General features: G+C 39.6%; 1 protein-coding gene across 1 annotated transcript in view; it reads left to right on the forward strand.

Moving 5' to 3' along the window:
- rnf144aa (ring finger protein 144aa) overlaps nucleotides 1-19,731 on the forward strand; it is a 45,955-nt gene extending 26,224 nt beyond the window's left edge. The window contains exons 2-8 of the mRNA XM_055005924.1: nucleotides 3,065-3,215; nucleotides 5,638-5,742; nucleotides 8,289-8,349; nucleotides 9,983-10,199; nucleotides 12,610-12,757; nucleotides 13,182-13,271; nucleotides 15,734-19,731. Of these exons, the coding sequence (XP_054861899.1) occupies nucleotides 3,081-3,215; nucleotides 5,638-5,742; nucleotides 8,289-8,349; nucleotides 9,983-10,199; nucleotides 12,610-12,757; nucleotides 13,182-13,271; nucleotides 15,734-15,865 (888 nt within the window). The 5' untranslated portion in view covers nucleotides 3,065-3,080 and the 3' untranslated portion in view covers nucleotides 15,866-19,731. The remainder of the gene's footprint in view (nucleotides 1-3,064; nucleotides 3,216-5,637; nucleotides 5,743-8,288; nucleotides 8,350-9,982; nucleotides 10,200-12,609; nucleotides 12,758-13,181; nucleotides 13,272-15,733) is intronic.
- Nucleotides 19,732-22,343: the final 2,612 nt, after the last annotated feature.

Here is a 22,343-nt window from a genome sequence, read left to right on the forward strand (position 1 = left end):
ATTACATCTTAAATTTCTCAAATCTTTTTAATAAAACTTTTAAAACGTTTTATTGTATTAAATTTTTTTCCTTTGATTTAATTGCTTTTTGTTATGTAGTTTATTTCTTTAATCTTCTTTTTCTGTCAAGATTTTAACCCCAACCTTAAAAATGAAATAAACCCTTAAATCACAATGAAAATACTTCTGTTGTCACAATCATGAGTTAGTCAGTTATTCAGTTTATCAATTCAACTTTATTTGTTTAGCACCTTTTACACAGATGACAAAACTAAACAAGCAAAGAGAAAAAAACTATGCTAAAACTATGATTAAAACTTAAAAACATTTAAAAAACAAAAGATTTAACATGGTAATAAAATATGTTGTGTCCAGGGGATGGAGGGAGTTTATTGAAGTCTTCTTGGGCTCACATGGTAAATCATTTAAAATATAAACTTGATATTCAGTCTAAGGAAACTGCAGAGCGACAGAAGAACCAACAATATCTCCTGTTTTCTCCTTTAATGAGTCGACTCTTGTGCTTTCAGACCAAAGAACTACAGACTCTTCACAACCTGCTCAAACTCTTGGTACAGGACCTCACCACACGGGTCAAGAAGGTTTCCATCTCATTTCTACTCTGAAGCTCACCTTCTCCTGCTCAAACTGCTGACCAACGTTTCTGCTGCTCTAAAGTCTGGTCTCCAGAACTTCCTAAAAACTCTCAAAGTCTCTTCTGCTGCAGGTTGCTTTGTAGAACTGTTCCAGAAAACCTCACTAAACCACATGGAGGGGCCTCAAGATAGTCGTCCAAATGAAACCGTACAAAAACCAAACTAGCACAACCCAAACACTAAAGTCTCCTGCAGCCTACCAGAGAACCTCTGAGAACAGAGAATCAGGACAGGAACTCTTACCTTCTGGACAACCAACGTTGGTTCTCAAACAAGAATACAGAATGTGTCTGACCAAAAACCTCTAAAGACTCACTACAGCCAAGATAAAGACACAACTCAGCTGCACCAAATCCACTAATCACTACACACATTAACACCATGTGCTAACTGTGGCTAAAGAACCACATTTACCAAGACAACTATCCAGTACAAAGCCCTAAAACACACCAAGAAACACATTAAAGATGATTTTACTGCTGGAAGCTGCAAGCCAACGCATAAAGAACAGACTAAAGCAATGGAGCCAAACCCGGTTCACTGGTGAAGAAGCAGAGGAAATGTTTGTCTGCAGCTAAATAAAGCAGGAAGACACTGAGCTGCTCAGGTGTTCCTGATAACACTGAGCTGCTCAGGTGTTCCTGATAACACCAAGCAGCCACCTGGACAGCCAATAGGAACACAGCTTCCTGGAAGTCCAGAGGGCTGGGTTAGTGAAGGAAATTTAGTTTAAAGTTGAAGCAGAAAGTTAACAAAGAAAGTTGAAAACCACCTTCTGATACCTGAAATCTCTGAGTTTTCACACAAAGAACACCTGAACATGTCAAACTGGTTCCATAGTAGAACCATCATTGTAAAAACGTCATAGTATGGTGTGTTGCTCAAAAAACATTAGGACCCGGCTGTCAGGGGACAAACATGTAAGAAACATGAGAACAGAGAGAACCCAACCAGTAGGTCACAGTTTATCATCCCCCAGTCATCTCCTGAAGTCCATATGGTGAGAGACATCAGTATCTGGTTGTTAATTTACCAGAGGATGCTTATAATCATGCTGATGTGGTCTGTACTCTACAGTATTTTAGTGACTCAATAAATGCCTAAGTTGTTTTTTTTTAAATGCTTTTTAGTTTTTAATAAACATTTAAAGCCTATATGTAATCAATAAATGGCCTTTGCCTATCTTAAGAAAAACACTCAGAACTCTGATATGTTAACAGTACTAAATAAATCAATAAATACATGCATACACACAAAAATAAGTTAATACATTAACTGTGTTAAGATAAGATTTAGATTTTTAAAAAAGTTGTTTATGTTTTTGCAGAATCCAGTATTGCTCACTGGTTGGTCATTACATTTTATTAGTTTGATTTCACTGTTTAAAATGATGCCACCTCTTTTCAGACAGAACCTGTGATAATAAAACAATACAAAATTTTTAGTTCCGTGTTAATAAAGCACTTAAAGCTTTAAGTATGGCTAAATGCTTTTTTCAAAATTAAATATATCACTCCTTAGGTGGTAGTGGCCCCAAGTTCAGTAAAGTTGGAAAGATATTCACAGATTCGGACTTCCAGCATCAATAACTCATTAGATATAGGTTGTCAAAACATAAACGGTGCCTCTTTCCCATTGTTGCAAGGCAGACAATGTGCTACAAGCCCAGTTTTATCAAAAGTAGCTGTCTTTCAAGCTACAGGAATAACATTGGTGTCTATGGAGTGAACAGGGTCCGTCTGCAATTTGCAAAACCGCTGCAACAGTAAAGAGAGACAAATATTCAATAACTTCACTCTTATACATTGTAGTGTCACTAAAATCACTGCAGCCTTCAACTGGCTCCTGTTGACGAAGTGTTTTAACAGAAATGTAAATGCTGTAATTTGATTCTTTTAATGAACCATGTAACTTGAATGGATGTGATGCTGGTGTGACCACAGTGCACACGTCTGATGTTGTTCACAGTGGTCCAAGGGACGCTCAGGGAGTTTGCGTGTTTGCTCAGACTCATGAAAAATTACAGGGAACATTGCAGCTGAGAGAGCTGATATCTGCAGGAGTTTCAGGAGAACTGTGTTTTCTTTAATGCCACAAAGTGTGAGGCTTGAAATAGAAATGAACACAGCTGACAATGGCCATTTAGGGGTAGAGATGGTGTCATTCTGCATAAAGGCGGCCTGTTTGTGTACGTGTGCCCTCACTGGACACAACTCGTAATGAGTTTTCAGTCTGTGCCCATACTGTCAAGCTGTGTGTCAAATAAAGCACATTTTGGACTCTAGATTGAGTTAGCAAACAAGCTAAATTGATGTACATTATCTTTTTGTCTTTATTTCTCTCACCAGAAATTTAGTTTGCCTCACTCTTTACCTAACCTCATCTTCCTTTCTGTATCTTTGTTGCAGCCCGGTGGCGGTGAAGATGACCACGGCACGGTACCGTCCCACATGGGAGCTGGCCGTGGACCCCCTGGTCTCATGTAAGCTGTGCCTTGGAGAGTTCCCTCTGGAGCAGATGACCACCATCACACAGTGCCAATGTGTCTTCTGTACACTGGTGAGTTTTACGCTCTACAAATGGCAACAAATTGTCACCAGAGTGGTGGCTCCAGTGAGAATATATGATTAACAAAATCACTTAAATAAGATCAAAAGGCATAATGCAGAAAGATTTTATTCAACAATACTTAAAGGTCCCATATTGTGCCCCTTTTCTGCAAAATTATCAAAGTCTGACATGTCACCATAGTGTGTCTTTTCAATTTTCAGCTCAGATACTGAAAAGATGGTAAATTTTACCATGACTGTATGACCTCTGATTTGAAGGTTGTTCAAAACAGGCTGCTGTTTTTGCCCCCTTGACAGAGAACATTCCGTCTGTGTCTGTGAGTAAGCTCATTTAAGATAAGCCATACCTGCGGAGATTCGATCACAAGCGATCGTTGCACAAAGTGCGCCAGTTAGACAGCTGTCTGACTTGCTCTGACCTCATGCAGACGTAGACAGTGATATTGTAAGATCAATACAGCTACAGTTTATGGAGCCAGATGCTGCAGTTGCTCTCCAGTGACTGCAGGCAGCAGTGCATTATGGGAAGTGCGTGGCCCTCACTTGATCTGGAAGCTGATGGGTTTAGATGCTACAATGTAACATTTATTTTAGTTGATTTACAGAAACTTTAATTTTCAGATTTTTGCAGGTTTGTTCTACATATATTTCTATTCTATTATATATTAACAATGGGCTGATTGTTCTTAAAGTATTTAGCAACACCAAACCAATTGTTAAGGATGTGAGGATTCTTAAAATATCATCTGATTCAGGCCTAACAATCTGAAAATCAGGGCTGAGTAATATTAGCTCTTGTCCTGTATTTTTTCCTACTATGTTTGCCTATTTATCAGGGTTTTTAATTTACTTATGTAGTTTGAAAGGGACAGGTTTAGTCACCTTGATTAATGTGCAGTGGCAAAGTGATCTGACACAGATTTGCATGGGAATTCATTTGAAATGAAGGTTGAACCATGAACAGAGAACACACGTCGCCTGTAGAGCATTTTAACAGGCGTCCCTGTCATAATTAAAACTGCTGCTGCTGCTGCTGCTGCTGCCTGCTCTTGTCTGCTTTGCACACGAGGCACACTTCATCTCAAACTAACAGCCAGAGCTCTCAATCCTAGTTTGACGACTGTTGGTTAGCTAGGTGTTACATCGCACCTGGGTTGAATTCTTACTCACTTGTGAAGCTGGGACACTATCTAGCTGTGGTGGGGGCTTGAGGAATAGTAGAAGTAAATGTCTTCATATCTTAACAGCTTTTTCTTTACACCTCCGAGATTCTAACAAGCACGAAACAAAACAAAAATGGACTTTCACCATGCGAAAACTATAGTCCTTTTACAATGTATCTCAAAAGTAGTCTCAGTTATATGCAGTAAAAGAACTTCTAAAAGATCTGCCTCCACATCAAAGTAAGTGTGATTGCTAAATAGATTGGAACCTATTAAAAGCCATACAGGAGTCTCACTGTGTTGAAATCAGTTATGGCGTCAGGATCTAGTATGACTCTCATGTCCCTCGTGTGAAACAGCTGAGACGGAGAAATAGTAACAGCCACCGGCCATCAGATCTTAACCAATGTAGTTGAGAGATGAGGAAACAATTCCCAAGAATCACCACTAAAAATAGCTGCGACTTCCTATAACAGAGTCTGGGTGGCGGCTGTACCTGCCATAGTTCTGATAGCACAGTTTATTCCGGAGGTCTGCTACAATGTCAACGAATGTCTGACTTAAGCTACTCTTTTTTTTTTTTTTTTAAGCCAACATTTGATATTGACTGGCTGGAAAATAATAGAGTCAAAGCAAAATATATGTCTGTGTGGATTCCCTGCTTTAAAAAACTGGCTTCCCTACAAGATAGTCGGTTCTTATCATAGGCTTCTAATAAAGCAGAATAATTGATGTTTTGGCCTCCTAGGGACTGTGAGACCAACTAAAAGCACAAATAATATATAAGTGTATGTGGCAAATGTGTTTCTTCATCAGCAGACTTGAAACAAGTTTGGAATTTATTTTGATTCATGCTTTGGTCCATCTGAACAAATTTAATTCCAACATTCACTCTTCTTCAGCTCTGTTTTGATTTCTACCAAATCCTGATCAAAATATGTATCAAACTGCTCAATGATCAGTTTCTTCACCATCTAGTTGTTGCAGTTTGATTAGCTTTTTATCTAAAAGACTACAACAGTAAAAACTAAAACCGCGAACTATCAGCAAATCCTTCTACATTACATTAGCGGTATAAAAACAAAGACAGATGCAACTAAAAGTTCGAAGCTTTTAACATCATAGTTCTGCCCTTATTTCTGAGGCAACTGTCAGACAAGGTCTGTTTATTTTCTTTTTGTTTTTTCCTCTCGCTGACTGACTGGCCACTGTAATGACTCAATGTTGTGTTTGTCTGTTTCTCTTCAGTGCCTGAAGCAGTATGTGGAACTCCTGATCAAAGAAGGCCTTGAAACTGCAATTAGCTGTCCAGACTCTGCCTGTCCCAAAAGAGGGCACTTGCAGGAGAATGAGGTATTATGAGGTTTTTTGTTTTTTTTGTAGATTCACTTGTTGCCTATAGCTCATCAGGCTCATGAACTTTTTTAATAAAGTCCACTGCAGTAGTCTGACCTCTGCATTGGACTGGACTTCTCAGTTAGAGCAGCCAATTTCATTTCAACAATATTCCCTTTTTTATTGTCCCACCTTGGTCTACATATACTGACCAAACTATAAACGCAGCATGCGATATTTTATTAAATTCTATCCACTCTTTTTAACATAGTGGAATGACTATTTGTCATCTATATCTATACAACAGGATGGACGTCTTAAAACAACAACTGCTCATTATCATATTGGAAATGATAATGGGCAGATTGAGTGTACGGTCATAAAGCAGAATCACACATATATGAGATGCATAGAATTAATGAGGTTGTCGATGCTGCCTGTGGAGTGTCGTCCCACTGTTCCTGAAGGACTCGGCAGAATTGACAGACATTTTTTGGGCACAGCTTCATGCAATGTCACATTTATGCGCACGTTCATCTAGAGCATCATGTGGCAGATTGTCTGTCATACCATGCTGTCTGCAACGATTTCTCAGACACCAAATGGATGACTTGTGGACATTTTTTGTGTGTGGATAAAGCCCTAACTGACATGTCACCATCCAGCATGCCAACAGCCCATTCTCATCTGTAGCAATGCGTCATATGATTACAACTGCATTTTAAGGCGGTCTGCTGTAGTCACTGGTCAAAGGAGTGTCTGTGTACTGTCATGCAGTGTGATTATCATCCTAACAAGCCAAACCTGACCAGGGTTGGGATTAACTCAATGGACAAGAATTTTGGAGAATATTTGAGAACAGCTCAAAACCTTTTGGTGCACAATTGGCTAAATTTACCCCTTTTTTTAACATCACAGAAAAAAAATTAGTAACTTTTTCTCAAAGTCTGAAAAGGTAATCATTTTCATGCTGAATTAATATTTTTGTTCAGTGTATATTTGCATGGACATTGCAAAATAATCTACTGTATGTACCATACATGCAAATGCAGGACATAGAGTGTTGATGCATGTTTTCCACACCATGTACCTTCTGCTGAAAAAAAAATATGTGCAAAATTGCAAATGATAATGGGCAGGTCGAGAGTGGGATCACAGAGCACAAATCGCAAATCAGTAATAAGTCAGACATCTGCGACGCAGAGAGTTAATGAGGTTGTCGGTGCTCCTTGTGGAATGTTGTCCCAGTCTTCCTAAAGGGCTCAGTGAAGTTGACAGACATTTTTGAGGACAGCATCATGCAATGTCACATTCATGGACACGTTCATCCAGAGCATCATGTGGCAGATTGTTTGTCCTACCATGCTGTCTGACAGGATTTCTCAGATGACAAATGGATGACTTGTGGACATTTAAATGCCTGGCTAAGGCCCTAACTGACATGTCAGCATCCAGCATGCCAACTGCCTTTTCTCATCTTGGTCTTGTCAAATGTGGCATAGTGTCATTTAAATAAAGCTGAATTTTAAGGTGGTCTTTAATAGTCACTGCTCAAAGGAGTGTCTGTGTACTGCTCACACTATCTGATCGTTTTTCCTTAACTAAATGGACAAGCATTTTTGAGAACCGCTCAGAACCTTTTACCGCACAATTGTCTAAATTTAACCCCTTTTTGTAACCATAACAATAGAAATGAGATTTGCAATTTTTATTCTAAGTCAGAAAACAAGACCATTTGTATGGTGCTTTTCTATTTTGTTCCACGTAAATTTGCATGGACCTTGCACAACAACGTACAGCATGTCCAATACATGCAAATGTAGCACATGCAGAACTATCAAAGCATGTTTTTCCATGCCATGCACCTCCTGCTGTTTTCATGTTCTTTTCCTCCCACTTAAAAAGTACACAGTCTAGTTTAACACCTTCAGAGCTCCAGTCCAAGTCAAAATGAGCATCACACTCCACCCACCAGTGTATTTATGATATTATAATGAACATTCCTCCATGCCTGCCTTCATGGCGGAAGTCAGTCTAATCTGGGAGTTTGGTCGATGGCTTCACTCACTCTTTCATTTGGTCTCGGAGGCCCATAGGCACAGCATGGTTCAGCACACCACGGCATTATGTTTCTAATCAATTAGTATGACTGACTCTTAATGGAACCCTGCTACAGCTGCCAGTCAGGCAAAACCTCCCTCATCCCTTTCTATCCTGTCAGCAATGCCTTCACCTTGTAATTGACTGTTCTTTTCACAAAGCCTGAATGTTCATTTCATTGCCCATTAAATGAGAACATTTAACCTTGAGTGGGCTTGTGTATGCACCTTGACTACATTCTAGTGTTGGAATTCTGTTTTACTGTCTGAGCATGGGATTCGGGGCCTTATTGGTAAGCAAGTAGCAAGTTCGGATCCTGTGGAAATTTGATTTTGACATTGTTCTGGAAATGAAATTCGCATGCTGAATGTATAATTGCGTCATGCAGCTTCTGTCTATAAATATGCACAATGACCTGCTTATTTCCCTCCCACTTCTCTTCTCTCTCTGCTCTCTCCCTGTAGATTGAGTGCATGGTGGCCACGGAGATGATGCAGAGATACAAGAAGCTTCAGTTTGAAAGGGGTGAGTCAATGCAAAAAGCAGCCCATGGTACGTCAGAGTTCTTAAGTGGGTGATGTGCGGGCAATGACTGTCAATCACAGACACACGTGGACCTTTCTGTCCTCTGGAGATACTGTACTTTACTGTGACACAAAAGAAAGTCATGTCTGGCAACGTGCAGCCAAACTGCTGCATGCTGGAGTCAGTCATTCACCCCCTGTGGACATATCTGCTATTAAATTACACCATGGGACATCTGTGGAAAGCTAATGGAAGAGATTTGAGCCTTCTGTGTTTGTCCAAGACATTTCAGTCTGCAGCTCTGACAGTTGGTGACAAGTTATCCGTTTTCTTTACATACATTTTGTGATGTGCAGAGACGAAATTGGCCAGAATTATGGAATCAGTACCTGTGTGATTACACAGACAAGGAATATTCTTAAACTGAGGACTTGTATTTGTCGGATTTCTATTGGAGTTAGTTAAACTCATCAAAGTGTAACACTAGCTCACATCAAATATACATGAATGGGAAAGCCTCCCATTCTTTGTTTTAAAAGATTCTAATTGGATTGGTTTGGCTGTAGACTCAAAAACTGACTGGCTCTGATGGAAGTAGGTCTGTTATCATAGCAAGATATTTTTGTTAAATCCCTTTTTTATCTCTTTCCTCAGTGCGCTGCTACGTATCCGCTGTCTGCAGTTTGCAGTGTTTGTAATAAATGTTAACCTTTTGATAAATGGCTTGTGCTGGAAAGATAATGGCAGGTCTGTGCCACGTTGCTCCATGCTGTCAACGAAGACGTGCAATCAGTAGTTTCAGAGTTCCGTCGCTACCAGAGACGGCAGTAACCAAGCTGTGCTATCACTCTTTGATGGTACTCGCCCTGCAGGTTTTCCACCTACACAGAGGCACACACTGTACACAGAACACACAGATTGCACTTGCAGAAATAAATGCGTGGACATAAAGACAAACATGTATTTAGGAGCACAGAGGGGGGTCCTGTAAATGAATAAAAAATCTCAGAAAGAGCTGTTGATTCCTCCTGGATAAGCGCACTCAGCCGTCTCATCAATGTCCCAATCCAGTCAGGCAGAACAGTTGTTGTAACGGTTCCATTTTTCTCGGGCTGAGCCAAGAGTGCATGTGGAATTTGTGCTCATAGTTCTTGGCAGAGAGGCAAGGGGAAGGAAGGACAGGATAGAAGGGCAAGTGCATCACGCTCTGTTCTTAGAACTGGTGAAAAACACGAAAATTGGTCTCTCTGCCACCTTAAAAAGTTATCTAAAATATTCAATAGGGTAGCCATAGAGATAAGTTAACAGATAATAGATGGAGCAAGATAACGAGTCACATTTCTACAAAAGAAACTCTATGCAGATATAGCTATGATCTTGTGCATTATATGCAATAAAATATGTATGAGCCTTTTATATAGCCTTTTTCTAAGGTTTCCTTAAAGGTTATTTGCTTGTCCTTGTGCATAAAAATCACCTTGCAGATAGTTTTAGTTTCCTATTCTGAGATTTTCACACTCAAGATTTTTTGGAAAATGTCAAAAAATGAAACACTTGGTAACTACCCATTTGGCTGAAATGACCCTTTAAGAATGCACCTGTCCCTGACCTGGCGCTTACTTTGTGCTATCAGAGGTGCTGCTGGATCCGTGCCGGACGTGGTGCCCTTCCTCGACCTGCCAGGCCGTGTGCCAACTCAAAGAAGCAGATTCTCCGGCTCTGCCCCAGCTGGTCCAGTGTGCTGTGTGTGCCCTCGAATTCTGCTCAGCCTGCAAGGCCAACTGGCACCCCGGGCAGGCCTGCCAGGAGAACAACCTGCCCATTACCTCCTTCCTGCCAGGAGAGAACAGGTACTGCTTTTTTTAATTTTGTATCTGGTTAATAACTACCACTACTCCAGTGAAATTTTTTGGAGCATAATCAAGGAAATGCTTCAACTGTTGAAGAAGGTAATCTTTAATTAACTGCAGAAGTGATTATTAGCCAACTTAAAAGATAGATTTTTAACTTTTACAGAAAACGATTTAAGCTTTTAATACATAATTGCATCCCCAGTTAAAAATTATACATCTCAGCAGTATTTTAGTAAAATAAGAATGTGTTTACATCAGCCGGCATCTTTCAAGAAGCTCTTAAAAAAAAGATGTTTTATTTGGCTTTGGCATGTTGTGACACTTCCAGCAGCTGTAAGGCCTCATCTACAAATGCACTCCCTGAAAATGATACTCATTATCTCACAACCGTAGTCGCTGCAACCTCCATCTCAAGCTCAGCTCACCTGACTGTAGCTGAGGACCACTTGTCAGTATACAGCCGGATCCCATCAGTGTGTCCCTCTGCAGTTGCTACTCAGCTGTACAACAGCCAGAGCCCAAGCACAAATTAATAGGTATACATAAAACAATCTGCTGAAACTAAACTGCAGTAAAGCAGCTGAGACGGGTTTGTTATTCATTTTAAGGATCCAGGATCTGCCTGTGAGGGTAAAGGAGGGCTGCCTCGAGACATATACAGCTGACCTATTTCCTTGTGATATCCTCTTACTCTGGAAACGTCATTAGCTCTGCAGAGCTTTCCTCTACCTGCACAGGTTCAGGACTGAGCTCAGAGGCCACACTGGAGGGAGGGTTTCCGGAGGATTAAAAGGTCCGCTCATAGTTGTAAAGAGCCTTGGTATTTGAACTACACTTGTTGGCGCTAAGGATGTCTTGGAAAGCTTGATTCTTACTATTCTTTGAACCCCAGGAATTTTTAAGTTAGTAAGTGCTTTGAGGAAGATGACTGGAAAAATTCTGCACTTCCTCTTTTGAATTTCCCTTCAACTATATCTGATTAAGCAGGCTATACGTGTATTAAAAGTTCATCAGACTCTCTGCTTGTCGTATTCAATTTTCATAACAGCGTTTTCTCTCCAGACATACGAGTTGCAATCAAAAAGTTGAGTCTGTTCCTAAAAAGCAAAAACCTGATTTAAACTTGGCTGCCTTCGAAGGAGTCACCTTGGCCAGCGATACACTGTTCCAAACAATCTTGCCACACTTTGAACGCTCCTTAGAAGTCCTGTTCTGTAAACACGTCAAGCACCATCTGCGGCTTGTGCTCGTTCTCTCCTGCGTTAAAACTCCGACTCTTCAACGTGAATTTAATTTTGGGGAAGAGGAAGACGTCTGAGGGAGCCAAATATGGTGAGTAAGGCAGGTGTAGAGTGACGATTGCGATGGTGCATCCAAGCCAAGTGTTGGGAGTGGGTGCTTTGTCAAGGAGCATACAACTGCAGTCACGCCATACTTAAGGTCATTTGCGGCAAAGGTTCTCCCTCAGACGCCACAGGATGTTGTAGTGGAATGCTGCGTTGACAGTCTATCCCTTGGGGACATTGCACAACCCCATCAGTGTCAAACAAGCTGGTGAGCTCCTGACATGACTCCCTTCCTTGTACTTGGAGAATGTGGGCGCCTTCATTGTGCTGTTTGGTTACTGGATCATTACTGCAATTAATGCGACTCTCGTCACCAGTGATGACCTCAATGTAAAGGTCAGGTCATACCAGGCCTGTTGACAGAAATCCTTGAAGCCTCTCACGTGGAGCCGTTTCTGCAAATATATAATATCTCAAAAAACTCTTATATTGGTCTTTCAGCATAACCTGACTTACCAGAGTCACTACATGCACCTGTTACCTTACCATGCAGTGCTCCATTCCTGTGCAACAGCAACCGACTCCGAACTTTTTGATCACACTTTCCATGAATATTTTTCAACTGTCTACCAGCCACTGCACAGTATTGGTCTAAAGGCAGAGCGAAAATCTCATGTTCTTCTCCCCTTTGAGCAAATTCAGAGCAGTCTTGTTTCCCAGTTCCTCATCGGTTGCCAAGCGTGAGCTGAAGGAGGTGGCGGAGGTGTTTCAAATGGGCTGTAATTCGCTCAAAGGCACATCACATTTATAGACCTAGCCTGACAATAAATGGGCTTATTTGCCGTCTCAGGATGTTGCCCAAAATGACAGATACCTGTCACCTCCAGGTTTTGGGACTCAGCACTTTACAAATATAGGTGAAATGGATACAGGAAAGCTGACACTAACAGAACAGAAAATGAGAGTCTGGGAGGGATTTCAAGGCCATTTGTGTTGTTTTTAGAGGAATTGTTGACTCCTGAACTGAAGCTACATGCAATCCTGTCGCACCAGATGAAGGAACATTGAAAGATGATGGATTTTCGATCATGTTTGGAGTTAAAACTCTCTCTCCTTTGCAGCTCTTTCTATAAGAATGAAGAGGATGATGCACCAATCAAGCGCTGCCCTAAATGTAAGGTCTACATCGAGAGGGACGAGGGCTGTGCACAGATGATGTGCAAGAACTGCAAACATGCCTTCTGCTGGTACTGTCTGGAGTCCTTGGATGTGAGTTGGATCTTAATATTTTCTGCCTTGATATTCACTGCAAAAAACAAGAAAGTTATACATTCATTTCGCTCTAACAATCTGTGCAGTTTAATAGTGCAATGCTGTGTTTGAACATTGTGATGATCACAGAAACAGACATCGTTTGTCTCCCTGTGACAGCAGTATCTTTCATTACTAGGAAACTGTAGCTTAACCTTGAGAGTTGATAAGGAAAGAATAAGATGTTTGTATTTTTTTTCTTAAAATTCATCACAGGACTGATGAAATTGACAGCCTCAACTGAACTATGATAAGGGTGACTTATGAGCTGCAGTGTCTTATATAATAACTGTTCATTTAAAAAACAGTTTTCTCTGAACAGCCACCCATGTCTCTCAGGCTGCTAATGGTCAGTCTTTATCTGTGTGTGTTCATGTGACAGGATGACTTTCTCCTGATCCACTATGACAAAGGACCCTGTCGAAACAAACTGGGCCACTCCAGGGCGTCTGTTATCTGGCACAGAACGCAGGTGAGAACACCCACCTCCTCAACCATGTGTCACACTCAACTATCCCCCCTCCTCCCCTTTAGCCAGTCTGCAGCATGTGGACATACACGTGCTCCCCGGTTCTGCTTCTTTTTCTCTTTTGGCACACACACTCAGCAACGGGCTTATATTATCTTGACAGCACAATAGGAAAAGGAACAGCTTGATCCGCGTGCAACGACAAGTGTCCGCTGGTCAGTGTCCTGCTGTTTCCCGCTAAGCCTATTATGTGCACCTTTTTACCTTAAAAAAAGGGGGTTTACATAACCAAGGTCCTCCTTTACCTCTAGGTAACTAAATAAAATGACATATTGCACATGAACGACTGGACATGACGTGTAGTTTCACACACGTGAAATGATGTGCTACACACGGAGGATTCAATCTGACATGCACTTCCCAACATGTGATCATGTGTTTAACTCTGACAGACACTGACTGCTCAGTTTCGAGATTTCTCCTCAAAAGCTCTCCTTAGCCGAAGAATCTATTCACTGGGTGGCATGTCCCTTTGTACATCATACTTATTTTGTCAGCATTAACATACACATTGGCATCTGTTGCCTAGTGGGGCAGGCTGAGTCATATGATTACAGTTCAGCTGGTGGAAGGCAGCTATAGCTTCACTGCGCTGTGCGTCTTTCTCTCTCGCTTGCTCTCCTCATTTCACCCCCCTTTGCTCCTTCACATCTAAAAAGCCTCCCTCATGAATGCACGATGTACCAGGGCAAACCGATCTCGCAAAAAAAAATCTTCTCTCCCTCTTTGTATCTAATGACACGCGATCTATGTTTCCTTGAGAGTCCATAATTTCACTTAGAAGGAAGGTCATGTCCTAAACACGAAAGCACCATTAAGACCTGTTAGTGGGACAGGACAGCCTGTTTACTGGATGCAAAAACAATGTTATGCAATGGAGCAATGTGGGTTTTATTAAAAAGCAGAAACTGGCCTCTAAGTGAGCCCCAAATTTATGTCTTTTTGCCCTCAAAACAGGAGGAAAAGCCTTGTGCTATTATAAGTCACTGTTGCATGTGACTGCTTGTTATGTATTCCATTTTGTTGACTTTAAATTTGCAGGTGTCTGGCGCCACCATGTGGTGAAACTAACAACTTGCCCTGCTATTAAAAGTACACAAATTTTAGCAAAATCTCCAAGTTTGTGTTGTTGTGGTAATTATTAGAACAGCACGGCAATAAAATAAATGATGTGTAAGAAGCTGGTATAATCATCCCAAAAATATCCAAAACAGCCTATGTTCACTTCTCAAATCACAAATATGTCTACGATCCATTACATAACTTTCCCACAGATAAAAAGCCACTGCTGGAATGTAACCATCCTTTGTGCCGCTTGATTTGAGAAATGCATGATTATATAACTGAGTTTGCTTGGAACTCAGTAAGTGACCAGAGTAATGGACATCTGGTTAGCTTTTGATGAGTAAGTGGGTAAATACAAGAGTTTATTTGCTTTTAGTCCAGTCAAATTTGATTCCTTTGTTTGCATTGCACTTTGAAATGCAACTTTATTTCAGTCCCTGTAGTTTGCAGTAGATTTTCACAACTTTTTTATACTATACTTATATACTTAAAAGTTTTTTATGTTGTATCTTAACATTTTCTTTTTTTCATTTTACAAAAAGAAGAGAATACAAAATAAACCATAACATGGCTGAAAGGAAATAAAGTTAAAACAATAATAATAATAATTAGTGAAAGGTAAGTCAGGTTTCTTGAGGTGTCGAAGCATTCTTAATCATGCAGCCAATCAAATGCTCTCATGCTTCTGGGGCAGGAGCTAATTTTTATCTATTGATCTCCTCCTCAGGAGGTCAGTAAGTCTGTAGTTAATAACCACGTCACTGTCAGTCACAGTCTGTTGTGTAAGCGTGGCGCATCTAGTTTTCCATAATTTAATACAAATAAAGCAGATTATTAACCAAAGCTGTTCTTTTTGTTAATGTTGCTATAGATAGCTATAGTTATATTTTAAAGGAATTCTTGATGTCTCCTTCCATGTTTTTGGTCCAGTTTTGTTTTCTCTTAGTGACAAAGAAGTCCATTAAATGCCCAGTTATCATGACAAAAATTATTGCTACCTTGAGAGGAAATTAGAAGGAAAAAATATTTATTTGCTGTAAGAAAACTAAGCTTTCTGATGCATTTTGAAACTACTACAAAAAAAAACAGGATTGTTGTTTTGGGGGGATATGGTGACCTCTGTTGGCCAGTGTGTATTACTGCAATTTCTTAGAAGAATTCAAGACCTGTACAATTATTTTTTTTAAAAAGTAATTACTTTGGTAATTTACTAGTTGCTGCTAATATGTTCTGTTTTAGGAATTAATGTGTTTTTGGCATTTATGCTCTTTGCTCTTGTAAGGTATGTACGAGAGTGTTGCATTTAAACGAATGTGTCTTTTGCTGCTGTCTCACTGCAGGTTGTGGGGATCTTTGCTGGCTTCGGCCTGCTCCTGCTAGTTGCCTCCCCCTTCCTCCTCCTGGCCACTCCCATCGTCCTCTGTTGCAAGTGCAAGTGCAGCAAAGGCGATGACGACCCGTTGCCAACCTAAGAACGCCATCGGAGTTGGAGCGGAGAGCCGCTACAAGGATGGGCCATCTTTTTTTGTCCTTTTCACCCCCTTTTTACATTCTTTTCCTCCCACCAGCTTTGAGAGCTTCATTTTTTGGGCTGAGCCTGCACCAGCCCCAGCTGCTTTGGGATCCATTGCTCTGCATGAGGGGAGGCATGGTAGAAGATCGACCCTACACGATGGGCTGAGGAGAGGGTCAAAGTTCAGCGGAGGTCACACTTGTTTAGGGACCACTGTTGGGGATGTGGAGGATATCTGCGCCACTCAGCTGTGGGTTACTGCGATGTCGCATTTTGGCGGGTCACTACAAAGAAACGGCGAGTCGGCGTTAAGAAATGCTTTTCTCTTGTATGGACAATGTCATGCAGGAGCCATCTTTCGAAAGACCTTTTTACTTTCTCGCTTTGTTTCGTTGGTTTGTCATACGCAGCAAAAGCTTTCCCCCCGCCACCACCACCACACTCGATGTAGCTCTACATGGTTCAGTCAGTAGCATAATAGAGTCGCACCACGCATGTTTGGTGTTCACTCGATTTGCACACAGAACATGATTTCTTTGTCATGTTTGCGACTGAGGTAGAGATGGGAGGCTACTGTCACTCTCAGCTCAATGTACAGCACGTCCTCTTGATGATGTCAATGTTTTATAATCTTGCGCTTTTAATAGAACTGTGCTCAGAGTAGTGTCTATGTGTTGTACTTTAGAGTGTTTTCCAACTGTTCCGCAGACATATTAAGGGGGATTGCCACTCAAATCCCAAAAATTATACATTTTTTTGTTATGATATGCTTACAATGGTAACTAGATTAATTATCAGCTCACATTTTATACCCCAAACTTCTTTTTTTCCATTATTTATCCTATCACAAATGGGTTATCTTTGAAACACCTCTAAATTGAATCATTTATAGATGTAAACGTACATAAATTTCCCAAATTGAGTGGCGCTCCCCTTTAAGTTTAGCATTAAGTCTATCAAACTTTGTATCCACATGTTGTGGAACCATTTTAATACTTCACTTAAAGAGATGTCACGACTGCAATTCTCAGTCCCTTGGTGGTGGTTGAGCAAAGTAGAAATTACTAGCCTTATATTGAGAATAGCCAAAATCAGGCATTTCCCCCCTTGTGCATTAAAAAAAAGAGTAAAAAGTCAAATCAAAATAATCCCAGGGAAAGCATGTTTAAAGGCGTTTTTAAAGCATTACAGTCAGTGAAGCCCTTTATATTCTGATGATTCTATGATGTCATCCATATGCCACTCTGTTAATAGCCATAATGTTAAAAAAAAAAAAGTTAAAAAAAAAAAAAAAAAAAAAAAAAACAATCCTAAAATGATGTTCTTTGTGACATAGGGCTTGTATTTTCTAAGTCTCTTTGAGCCGGAGAGCTGATCAGCATCAATCCAACCCTCATCCTGAATGATCTTAGGAGAAAAAAAACAGATCAGGGCTCCCACTTTCGGAGACTTAACAAATACCTGCTGGCCGAAATTGCAAACTTGCATACGTTAGTGGTCAGAGTGTCGATGTTTTGTTTCATTTTGTTGGTAGTTAGACCTCCAACAACAAGCAGCTATTCCTTGCAGGGATGTCAGAAAAAAAAAAGCCTATAGAGTAAATCTAAAAAGAATGTTCAACTTTTTGGGCACATGAATATAAAGCTGCTCTGTACTATATCACTTTATCTATGCAAGTTTGTACATTACCATTCTTATAAGGTTAGCGATTTGTCACAACGATTATGTCGCGAGAGCTGCAGAATGTCACAATACATGTGCATATCATGGCTTTAATTTAATCAGGGAATTATTCAGAAAATATCCATTTTATTTTCATCATATATGTCGCAACTATTTATTTGACTTTGTTTGCAGGACAGAATTTGGCCATTTTTAAAAATTTTATTTGTTGATGTCTTTATTTTCGTGAGGAAATTTCTTTTTAGTTAAATAATTTCTCGAAGCCAGTCCGTTGTTAAGTCGGTAAAGGAAAAAAAAGTTAAAACCATTTTTAAACTGATTATTTAGAAAAAATTTCCTGTGTGGGGGCTTTCTTATCAGTTTGTCATCACTTCCAGTTAAACAGATTTAAGTTTTGCTACCGTGCATAGCCATTCTGATGTTTTCAATAAGCCATTTACTTTATCCCTTCCCTCCTGGTGTAACTCTCCAGTGTTCATGTAGCATTTCATAAGAAGTGTGGCTACAGTTACCAAAAAAAAAGAAGTGGTCAGTAGTAAACATGAGTAGCTAATCGAAGCTAAACAGTAGCTAATCATCTGCAATGCCCACCTGTCTTCGCAAATTTAGCTCAGATATTCAGTATAAAAACTACCATTGTTAGTAGCCTTAAATTTCTAGTGCTTTACCCGTAGCTTGTGTTGCTTTCACTGACCTCACCTACTGTACAAGCATGATAATTTGATATCAAAGCCAGATCCACTTTCTACCTTTTGTTCCATCCCTAGAAAAAAGTTAAATTCCTGAAGCTTTTGTTGTTTTTATGACAATCGTGCCAAGCAGATTTCCTGGAAGGGATAAGGAAACTGAGCTGTCTAATGTATGTGCATTTTGACCATGTATTTGTAATGTATAACAGTTTTTACAGGGTGGAGAGGGGAAAAAAAAAGATATTTTAATGCTTCTTTATGTGAGCGCTGCACTGTATATGAGTTTCATTGTTTTACTTCTTGATATGATCTGTGATGTGTGTGGTTTGGTGCCTGCTGTTTTTAATGGAGGACTTTAGCAGCCAAAAAATCCATTTCAGCTCAACAGAATACATCTAATAGTAACTGTACTTTTAAAGGGTTTTCACAATTTGATGCATCCAGGGGTCTGATATCACCAGAAATAAAATGAGAAAAATGTTCAGTTTAACACAAAAAATTTACTACTATCAAAGTCTCAAGCAGGAGCAAATTTTACATGACATTTTTATTTATATTTCGCTGAATAGGTTTATATTATGCAATTAATATAAGGGCCAAACAGGACACACAACAATCACTGCAGTGTCACATTGCATAATTAGTTATTTTTCAGGATCATATAACCACTTCACACAGATGAATCATCAGCACAGGTGTTGGAAGAACAGGATGATTTGAGTTTGGATATTTGGCCCCCGAATGGGAAGCAAGTTCCTTTTACAAATGGTCCAAGATCTACTTTGCAACTATCCCTCAGATTCATTTTGGTTATGAGCAGCGATTTATATTTTATAACTTTCTTGTGTCAAGAGATGAAGCTGCATGATTTTTCTCTGACTTCTACATATTCAATATTACAATACTGTAGCTTCTAAAGATCTTTGGAATGGTAGCTTTGACAAACTCATCTTCCAACTGTTTGGTGTTGTTTTTTTTTCCTCTGTTTCCTTTGTTTATAAAATTGATGTTCAGCCATTTAATATACAATGTGTGACCAGCCTTCCTATGTTTAGTAGGTGGGCTTCATGTGTCTGTTACTTTTCTCTAGATTTTTTGTTTTTTACACTCACATTACACCATAGTTTGTGTATTTGTATTATCTGTTTAAAAGAGCGGAATTCTACAGGCCTGATTGGTCAACCGATTATTAATTGCAACTAATTATCAGTCACCTCAGTAAGTGGAGGAACTGCTGTCTGTACGCAAGACGTCTGTATTTAGAGATGGTGAACGGTGTCTCTAGTTTCATCTGTAGTTGAAAGTTAACCGACCTGGGTGATAACGAAGAAATCGACATTGTAAAATGGCATATTTGAATCAGTTCTGTACAACTTTAGAATCGGCATCTCAGTATATCTACGGTTCCACTAACACTGTGACACCAGGTATTAAAGGTTGTTGTTTTTTGTGATTCTGTTCTCTTCTTTAATTTGCACCAAGAGTATTGTGTCTCAGACATACCTCGAACGTTTCCTTTGGCCCTTTGGGTTGTGAAATGTCCCCCTCTGGTGTTTGAAGTGTAGATTGCTCTTTTACATTGTGAAAGCTGGAGTATAAGATGATTTGTATAATCAGAGATAAGCAATTGTAAATCAGTATGCAAATGGTTAGCAGTAAAAAAAAATTTAAAACTAAATAACTATTCTGAAAAAATATTTCAATTACATATAATAAGAGTTCAATTTTATTCACAATACACAGCTAAAGAAATCAATATACCTTCATAAGATCAGACATGAAAACTGATTTTGTCACTAATCACAAGACTAAAACATATTTTTTCATCCTTTAATTGTTCTGATGCTCCTATATTGACAGATGAATAACTTGGGTTATTCAATGACTTATTTAATGCTGTTTTTTCTCCTCTTAACAATGACCTTTCGTAGAACACATTCTCTTCCTCTCATCTAGCCCTTGTTTAACTTCCGTCGAGCATCTTTCCCTCATATTCACGGCAGCTCTGTCTGTTTCATTGCTCCTCTTTGTGTTCATCAGACATGTGTCAGCCTTTTGTTAAGGTCTGCCAAAGAACAGGTTGTTCTCTCCCTCTCTCTGCCTTTGTGTCTATTTCCTGCCAGATGCTGGATTGGGAGCATTAACAAGACAACCCTGAAAATGAAAGTGCAAACGCTCGGTGATATATCATCCCTCACCAGCTGTTCTCTGTTTGGAAGTCTCTCCACCAGTCACTGGGCAGGACCACAGGAAGTTACCATCTGTGGGCACCATGGTGACAGGGGTTTGTGGATGGGCGCTGAAGCTGATGTGTTATCTGGAGCAAATGAAGTATGATACAGGGGGAGAGTGCCAGGAGGTGCCGGGGATGGAAATGGGGAGATGGACGGAGAGACAGGGAGGAGTGTATCACCTGGAAGACAAAGAGCTCAACCTTCAGAGAAACCGGAGACAGACAGCCAAGCTGCAGCATTGAGAGAGGGATGGATGAAAAGAGAAGAGACAAGGCCTCTGCACCTGCTCTGTATAGAACACAAGATTCTGCTATCACACGTGTGCTGGCTGCAGGCCCATCAGCCTGGTCTGCTCTGGTTTTACCGTCCAACACCCCGCTGCCAAGTCGTCCTCCTGCTCCCCATCAGCATCCTCTCCTCTGCTGCTCTGTACTTACAAACCATTCAACAACTATTAACCTTTCAGTCTTTATACGCTAACATCACTGCAGGACAGTATCAGAAACCTTATTACAGTCAGAGGTCTTTTTGTGAGCGACTATAACTTATATAATGACTCTGGTCTCTACTATAAAAGGCAGATGAGAGTCTGTTAATCATGCTATGAACTGAGTGTCTCCTCAACTTGTCTGTGCAGCATAAAATAGCTATAAAAATGGTCTGGACTTTGTTATAGTTCAGTGGTTCCCAACATTTGAAACAACGTTTGAACTATTTGATCTGTAAGCACTCCATTTGACCAATCTTTCCTTATTAGAGTCTTTTATTCATGTAATTTTGAGGCAAAACAAGATGAAAACTATTTAAGATTTGAGAGGACACAAGCTAGAATTAAAGAAAAGTCTGAAAATAAATGAAGCCATGTGTAGCAAAATTATCCTTAACCCCTAAAGTTTATCTCATGACCTCATGTATAGTTTTATACAAAATAATTCACTGATAGCTGACACACCAAAAATTATTTAAAAAAAAAAAAAAAACTTACCTCCAGGAAGTCTATTGTCTAACACACACATGAAGTTAAACATCATTCATTTGAACTGTTGCCATCATCATCAGTGTTAAATAACTTTTGTGAGTTAATGGCGATATTACTAAAAGTACTACCAGGGTTCTGAATCACGATCCGCAACATGTCCAAGTAATCTCAGTAAAAAAAATGATAATCTTAAGTATCAAAACACTTTTTTGACTCAATGTATTATTACAATTAGTGACCAAAAAGTCCGTAGCTTAGTGTTCAATCAACTGATATATTATATTCTGAATAAGATGTCAGAAAATATTGAAAAATTCATATGTCTATTTTGTCCAACCCAGAGTCTAAAATTCAACAATATTCAGGTTGCAAGCATGTTTAAAAAAATAAAAACAACATAATCCTAATATTTGAGAAGATGGCAACAACAATGTATGTTGTTCTTGCTTAAAAAAATGACACAAATTATTAATTCATCAACATAGTTCATCAAAAATAGTTGTAATTAAACCTTGTTCCTTTCTGGATGGAATAATTGATTAATCAGCTAATTGCTTCTTTGATTCCTTCATGTAGCATGACTTAAGTTTAGAAATTAGAGACATCCAACTACATACACATTATTTAGTGGAGGACTCAGTAGTAGTGTTAAATACTATCTAGATCCACTTGCTAGTAAATCTGTTTGCCAGAAGAGGGAACTAGAGTGCTGTAAAACAGTGCAGCCTGTAAGTCAATAACTGCACTCACCTACTTTAAATCAAATACTAAGTGTCACTTCTAGTGTAGAAAGATTAAGATCTTGCTCCATTTCTACATTTTTTGCACATTCTTCAAAGCCGCCACAAATTT

Source organism: Amphiprion ocellaris, chromosome 20 (genome assembly GCF_022539595.1).
Source record: "Amphiprion ocellaris isolate individual 3 ecotype Okinawa chromosome 20, ASM2253959v1, whole genome shotgun sequence".
Lineage (NCBI taxonomy): Eukaryota > Metazoa > Chordata > Actinopteri > Pomacentridae > Amphiprion > Amphiprion ocellaris.